Source organism: Geospiza fortis, unplaced genomic scaffold (genome assembly GCF_000277835.1).
Source record: "Geospiza fortis unplaced genomic scaffold, GeoFor_1.0 scaffold172, whole genome shotgun sequence".
In the NCBI taxonomy this organism is placed as follows: Eukaryota; Metazoa; Chordata; class Aves; order Passeriformes; family Thraupidae; genus Geospiza; species Geospiza fortis.
Window position 1 is genome coordinate 8671571 of NW_005054309.1, and position 8207 is coordinate 8679777.

General features: G+C 45.4%; 1 protein-coding gene across 1 annotated transcript in view; it reads right to left on the reverse strand.

The window, feature by feature from the left end:
* The window catches only part of LOC102044446 (multiple epidermal growth factor-like domains protein 6), a 183326-nt gene that overhangs the window by 53409 nt on the left and 121710 nt on the right, over positions 1-8207 (reverse strand). Inside the window, exons 9-11 of the mRNA XM_031055435.1 lie at positions 7204-7326; positions 4447-4569; positions 1825-1962 (exon numbers count right to left, since the gene is read on the reverse strand). Coding sequence (XP_030911295.1) covers positions 1825-1962; positions 4447-4569; positions 7204-7326 — 384 coding nt within the window. The remainder of the gene's footprint in view (positions 1-1824; positions 1963-4446; positions 4570-7203; positions 7327-8207) is intronic.

An 8207-nucleotide genomic window follows, 5' to 3' on the forward strand; every position in this document is an offset into this window, starting at 1 on the left:
AGCAACTTTTCATGTCTTTAGCCCTCCTCTGTGTTCTCTCCCTTCCCTTGCTGTGTCTGGAGTATCTGCTTCCCTCTAAACTCCCCAACAGCAGGTCACTGAGCTGGGGTGTGGGCAGGAGGCGGCTTTGCCTCCTGTCAGCTCTACAAACAAGACTGTGCAACCCACCCACCCCTGTGAGGCTCTGGCTCCAAATCTGCCTCCCAAACTTTTTCTGGTTTTGCTTTTTAAGCTCCATCATCACCCGCCCTTGCAGCCCTCAGTGCTTCCCTCCTCCCCTGCTCCTCCTCTCTCCTGCACTTGGCTTTTTTTCCTTGCAAGACTCCTTTTGTCTGTAATGCCTCTCACACTCATCAGTGCTCCCACTCTCTACCTCTTATCATCTCATATCTCCCTGCCCTGCTTTGTGGTGCCTGTTCCTTTTTCCATTCCCCCTCTCTTCCTGGCTATTCTTAAAAATTGTAATGGCATAGTGACAGCAAGCCCAAAGCAGAATGAGATACATTTTGCATGACAAAAGCCATAAACAAAACAAAAACATAAACCAAACACACACACACAGAAAGAATCTCATAGTAGAATTGCTTAAAACATGAATGAATTTTTAAGCTTGTGTCTCAAAATAAACCCAAATCTAACTCGGGAGGTGAAAGCAACAAAGTGAGACTTCTCACAGGCAGCAGTGTAACCTCATCACTGAGCAAATCTGATGGAAACACAGCAGGCTCTGGTGCACCAAGTGCAGTTTGTGCAAGAAGCACTTGGGAGCACTTGTGCTGCTGCTCCCAGCCACCAGCTGAGAGGGGAAGACAAACAAAGTCAGCTCTGTGATGCTTGGGGTGCCTGTGGTGAGACACAGCCATGGCAGCAGGTGATGCAGTGTTGTATCACACTAAATAGTTTATTTGGTTGTTGTTTTGTCATTGCCACTCCCTGCCCTCCTTGGGAACCCATCCCAGGCCGCTCCCAGGGCTAGGCACCCTGGAGAAGCACTGCTAGGACAGTGTTAATTAACACCTGCAGGAGGAGGGAAGGCACGGCTTTCCCTGAGCGACAGCTCTCCTACAGGCTCCCCGGTGTAGCATCCCATGAACTCTCCCCCCTTGATCAATCCACAAGCCCTCAGCCCTGGAAATCTTAACTCCTCACCACAGAGTCATCCCTCCCAAAGGAAAAAACAGTCTCCCCATGGACTTGGTGTCACAACTTCCTCTGGTTTCTCCTTCCCCTGTCACTGGCTTGGTACCCCTGGTGGCCCCATAGCCCTGGAGACCAGGCCCCTCTGCCCAGCCCTTAGCCCCGCTCCCCCTTTATAAGCTGCCTGCTCCACGTGGTTTTCCTCTTTCCCCGGGTTTGTCCTTCAGTGACAGTGTTACCCTGCTGGAATAAACCCTTGCAAAAGAGCCTTTCTTGCCTCTGTGGCTGAGCCAACCGCAGTGAGTATTGAGTGGAGGTTTGGCTGCATTGCCTGAATGTTAACTCAGCCTTTCCACAGGAGAGGCTTGCTGGGGACAAGAGATGGGCAGCAGCACCGACCACTTTAACTCCCATATTTTTACCCCAGGCCCTTCCACACCTGCTCCCTTGCCCTCAGCTCAGAGCAAAACCTGTGCAGGTTTTGCCCCCATTTTGGGTTACCTGTGCAGGTTTTGCCCCCATTTTGGGTTACCTGTGCAGGTTTTGCTCCCATCTCGGGTTACCTGTGCAGGTTTTGCTCCCATTTTGGGTTACCTGTGCAGGTTTTGCCCGCAGCTCGGGTTACCTGTGCAGGTTTTGCTCCCATTTTGGGTTACCTGTGCAGGTTTTGCTCCCATCTCGGGTTACCTGTGCAGGTTTTGCCGTCCCCGGCCAGGCGGTGGCCGCGGGGGCAGGAGCAGCGCGGTCCCGCTGCCGTGTGCTCGCAGCCGTGCTCGCAGCCGCCGTTCCCATCCCGGCAGCTGTCCACGATTTCCATCTCAATGCCTGGCGGGAAAATAAATCAGAAGGGAGTTAAAAAGCAAGCCCGAAGGATGTAAAACAGCAGCCAGGAGTGCTGTAGCAGTCAGTGTAATCAGCTCACAGCCCCACCCCAGAAGAGCAGGCTTTGGAGTCACTGAGCTCCAGGTGTTTGTGTCACAACAGTGGATGCTCTCAAATTCAGCCATGCGAAGCTGGTTCAGTGTTCAGCAGCCACCTGCTACAGGAACCTTCCCAGCTTTCCTCAGGTTTATGCTTTGCCCCAAAGGAGGAGCAGAAGGATCTGAGGAGCCCAGGTGGTGCCCCCCAAGCCAGCCTGATGCACTTCCCAAAGAGCAGCTTGGAGTTTTGCATGGGAATGGCAAAGAGCTGGGTTCTGAAACATCCACCAAACACAAAGGCATTGAAGCTTCCTCAGCAGAGTCCTGCTGGTGAAATGGACACCCAACCACAATGCAAAACAACCTCCAGGTTTTGGTTCTTGGATGTCCCTTCCAGGGAGACACAGCAGCTCCTCTGCTGAGATTTTGTCCCCTACAGCTAAGACAGGGTGGTACAGTGCCACTGCCCTGACAGACTTCCATGCCCTCCTCATGGGGCTGCACTGGACAGTCCTCAGAACATCCTGGCCATTTCCAGTGGGAACCCTCACATGAAAAAGGGAACACCTGGCCAACTCATTCCCACCCAGCTACTTCATCAGACGATTGCTCCAGGATGCAAAGAAGCCACAGGGTCAGTTATGAAGTTTTTCATGAAGGATTAGCCAGCTTTTGTTAGGGAGCTATTTAGAGAGGAAATAATTTCTCCTACTTTGTAGGCAAACTTGAAAACCCCCTTCCTAAAGGAGCCACTGTACTTCCAGAAACAGCCCAGCTCAGAGTGGTGGCCATCAGGTCTGGCACAGAATTTCCCCAGACACATCTGTGCTGCTGGGCTCTGGTCCTACCCCTGGGAGCAACCTGCTTGCCAACAAGAAATGTAATTCTAGCTGGAAGAGAGTATAAATTAAGAGAATAAATATCTCTATATCTCATGCATAGTGTGATTATTTGCACCAGGGAGAAGAAATCTCCCTGGTCTCCTGTCCAGTGTGTTAAGCTGGGATTTAGTAAACCCAGCAATTAAATGCAGAATCTGATTTCATACACAATCTTCATCATTTACTTTGTCCCAGCTCTTCATCAGTAAAAACTGAAATACCAGCTCTTCCCCAGCCACTGGGGAAATGAAAGAATAAACAAAGATTGTAAATTGCTCAAACACTGGGATAATCCTGATCATAAATATATGCAGAATGTTTTTATTTTTATTGTTTGCTCTGCAATATTGTACATGAGGCACAGAGAATCACCATCCCCTGAGATCTGCTGAACATCCAGAAAAATTATTATCAGAAAAGCACAATGAAATCTAAGTGGTCTAAACCTCTTTTTTATGCCTGTGACAGAAGATGTCATATCTATATATTAATCACATTTCCTCTGCCATTGCACCGTTCACAGTTCCCCATCACCTATGAAATAACTCCCCAGGATGTCTCTCACATAATTGGGTTTTGTTTTTAATGTATGTTAATGCCTTGAAACTGGATTTCATTCTTAATAACTGTTTCTTACACACACATTCTTAAATAAAGCACTCATTCTCTGGCATGCAGCATATTTTCCTAAGGAAGCTCTGCTGAAAGCTCGTGCACAGTATTATTAGATTGAATGATCTTTGCCCACCTCTTTGCTAAAACAGGTCATGCTTTTGTCTGCATTCCAGGGAGCTTATGTTAGGTCCATAATAACCCCAACTCTTCCACATCACCTCCTTTATTAATCTAAATTTGCCCTCAAGGGCAGGCCAGGGATCACCTATCAGCTAACAGCACTGGGAGTCAGTCCCCTTCTCCAGAAAAGCTGTGTTGATTAAGAAACCCTGCTGGCAAGAGGTAAGCACGTGAGGAAAGACAACAGGGCTCGCTTTAGCTTGGGAAGTTTGAGTTGTTCAACTATTTTTTCATCCCAAATCTTTCTTATTTTGTTGGCTTTTTTTTTTTTTTTAAGCATCCTCTTAAAAGTGTCAGTAATCTCAGGAGAAACATAAGCAAACCCAGACAGGTAAAGACAAGAGCAGAACATCGTGTTGGTTTTCTCTTGCATCAAGTCTGTAAGACAGCTGGGAGGAGGAGGGCAGGAATGAATACATTTCACACAACAGCAGCATTCTGGTGGCTCTGCAGCAGAATTCACCAGACTCTGAAGATAAACCAACAGGGCTATTTGCTCTTTGAAAGGCAGTAATTAAGGTCTGTGAGCACAGGCTTAGGAACACGTCACCCTGCAAACCCAGCAGCAGCAGCAGAGGAAGAAAACAGTATTAAGCCTGATCTTTTGCATACATTTACTCTGCTGGGGATGATAATCCCAGAGAATCAGAAGTGAGGCCTGGCAGGGAGCAGAGAGGAGAGGAAGAAGAGCAGGGCTGGGCAGGGTCACTTACGGTAGCAGCGCCGTCCGTCCGCGCCCAGCTCGAAGCCGGGGCTGCAGGCACAGCTGAAGGAGCCCGGGGTGTTCACACAGCGATGGGCACACCTGGCCCTGCCCTCTGCACACTCATCCACGTCTGCAAGCACACAGAAAGTCGTTCAGCTGGACACTGAAATGAAAAAATAATGCTGCTCTACATGGACGCGGCTGCGTTTCCAAATAGCTGCTGGAAGGATTATCCTGGGGTCAGCCTACAAAGGACAGCACCCGGTGAGCCCAGGAACATTATACTCACATTATTCTCCAGAACAACCTTTTTCTGAGCACCATTGACCTTGAACTTCTCAGTGTGAACATTTACAGTATCAAACACTATATTTGCAGTATCAGCCAAAGCACCTTATTTATTATTCCTGCAAAAAGAGCAATGGCAAGAGAAGACCTCGTGTGAAGAACTCAGAAGAAACTTCCAAAACTCTGAAATGATCACCATGTCCTCCAAGCCATTATAGTTAAATTAATGGAACAGGAAATAGCTGATTATTTTCTGAATGTCAAATGATCTGGATTAAGTGGTGGTTGGGTTTCAGCAGGGATGATGGAGACAGATCATCCCTGGATCCTGCAGCTGCTTTACAGCAGTGCAGTGAGAGGCACTGCTGCAACCACAGCAGTTCCTCTCCAGCAGCCCTGTGAGGAAAGGAAAAGCTGCAGAGCCTTAAGTGGGGAGGCTGCTCTTCCCTCAGTCCTCTGCCAAGCAGGCTGCTCCTCAGCTTCACACTTGCTGGTCTGTATTTTGGAGTGAAATGTCCCCAAAGGTGTCCATCTTCCTAAAGGCTCAGTGGAACATAAAAGTACTTTTAAGGAGTTAGTTAAAACTTTTGATTAGTTTAAGAAAACAAACCCACAAAAATTTACAGCTGCACAGAACACTGACCTCTATGCAAAGACTGGTATCACACATGGCAAACCCCTGATGCATCTCCTGGTCCTTTCCATTCTGATATCTTTCTGGCAAAATATGGATTATTTATTGCACCAATGCTGGGTTGGTGTCTTGAAGATGGCAGGGAGCAATCTAATGTGCAGCTCTTCACTTTTTATCCCAGCAAACCACACAACCACACTTTCTAACAGTTTGTCCCTCCACACGTGCTGTGCCCAGTGCTGTGCTCGTGGCGCCTGCACTTGAGCACAAGGAGCTTGATGGATGCAGTCAGGCTCCTTGCAAAGAGAGGCCCCAGGCAGTGCAAACACCACACACTGGCTCATGAAAATTTCAGGACAAATGACAGCTTCTCTGAAGCAGCCATGGGAGCAGCTGCTGCTTAGAATAAAATGGGTTATTCCTCCTTTTTCTCTACTTGTCAGTTTGTGAGTACACTGCGCTGGCCAAGGCTGTAAATATTCTTTTCTCTTCATCTTTTTAAGTAGAAAAAATTAAAAGTTGAACCACAGCCACCCTCCTGCACAGGTTTCTTCCTGTCCTAAAGCTAATAGCTGAAGTATGGCACTTCAGCTGCCCTCTGTCTCCTTCCAGCTCAGTTTCCAGACAGTCAAACAACAGCTTGAATTTTGCAAAAGGCATTGAGTAACTTCTAGGAGAAAACAACCAATAATTGTATATCCATGGTAAGATACACTGCTTAATGATTCAAAAGATTGTTGCCATGAGGCTGGGGAGAAAATTTGTTCCAATATATAACACTGCAAGTTAACTCAGTGATTCAGCTTATACATAAATCAACAGAAATGTCAATGTGTATCTGAGATAAAACAAACAGGCTGACCCTGCTGCTAAACCCACTGTTGTTTCCATCCACTCATTATCAGTACATTACTTGAAAACAGTTTTTATTTTCAGTAATTACTCATGAGTAATTCCAGTAAGAGAGAATCACTAAGATGTGCCACTCTACTCACAGAAGGGCTTACAGGCAACTGAGTAAAATACTCAGGGTAGGAAGTAAATATTTTGAAAGGCACCCAGCACCCTTTATCTGAGACAATAATTTACATATTGGCAAGATTTCAGCCAAGTTTTCAAAAGAGGAGTGCAAAATTAGTGTGTGTGTATATATATATATATATATGTATGTATATATATATTTATATACACACCCTGATCCTGATTTGGCTGTCAAGAATCTGTGCACCATTAAGTCCATAAATGCTTTTTATTTCATAAAACTGCTAAACTATCTTCCAAGAGTTTCACTGAAATAGAAAAGCAGGCATTTTGATCTCTAGTTCCCTCAAATTTCAGGTCAGAAATGCTACAGATTCTTTTGACAACCCCAGACTAAACACAGGACTTCAGAATTCAACTTTTTAAGCTCCTCTCTTTGGAAATCTTACACATCATGATTTCTTCCTTCACAGTAGTTTCTCCATTAATATGGAAACAGTTCTCCAGCTAAAAAGCCCTTTGAATTCTAAATAGATTTTCAGTGACCTGGTTCAGAGTTTTACTTGAACCAATTTTCCAGGAGCTGTATCTGGGACATTATTTTAAAGGCACCCCACAAGAATAACACTACAGCATTCACAAATCCAGTTGCTAGAAAGCATGACTTAGGAGATCACAGAGAAATTTTCATCACTAAGAAAGTCCTTCAAGACTGTGGGCTGATGTGAGTATCACAGAGAGAAAGGCTGTTTCATAATGCACACATATATTTGTCTAATATATTCCTTTCCACTCACAGCTCAGTAAGGCAGAGCACTGATTAATAACGTTCTTCACAATAAAGAGTGCAGAGTTTCTTACCTAAACAGGACTTTTTGTCTGCAGCAAGAGAATGCCCTGGATGACACTCGCATTTTGCAATTCCTCTCTCATTCTGACAGATTTGTGAGCATCCTCCATTCCCACTTGTGCAGGGGTCTATCACTGAAACCAATTAGAGCACACTGTCAACTGAAAGGTCACTTTTTGCCTGAAAATGGTCTTACCTGCCATTGTTACAACTAATGACAAAGTAGCTGTAAGAGATTAGACTGGGGAAAAATGTGACAGCATCTGGTGAGTAAAGCTGCTGTTTTTCTGGATGCTTTTTGTTGCTGGACAACATTTTTCACAGAGCAGCAACAAGGCTTTAAACAGCAGGAAACCGAGCTTGTATTACATTGGAAGTAGGACAAAAAAGTACATTTTATTGTTATTTTGCTGTACCTGAACAGATTTCAAGAGTTCTCTAAACAACAGCAATTAGCACTCCAGTATGTGTGAATCCATAAACACACACACAATGATGGAGTTCACCACGAAACAATGAATATTTAAAAGGCTTGAGAGGAAATAAACACTGAAGAGCCCCCAAAGACATCTTTCAGTCTATAAACATATGCCATTCATGTTGTACATCAAGGCTTTTTCCTCTTCTTGAACAATAACATACCTTTTCAAGGATAAGCTGCCCTAAGCGGCAAGTACTTAGAAAAACTTTTACAAAGTGCCTACAGAAGCCTCCATCTTGAAGATTTCATTGTGTTGAATGGGTTTATTTCTGGAACATGTACCTGCTGGAAGCATACTGCCCAAATAGAGACTTGGCACACCCCAAACCAGACCCACCATGACTGTTCAGACAGGTCTGACCTGGGTTAAGACCTGACATTCTGCACCAGGCTGAGGTTTTGCTTTGGAGCACTCATTACACCAAAACTCTGGTGAATAGCATTCCACAGGCAAATTTGGAGGACACCTTGAAAATGTGTCCTCTACAGTTCTGCTTAGCTTTGAATAAAGCTTCTAAAAAGCTAAACTTGTTT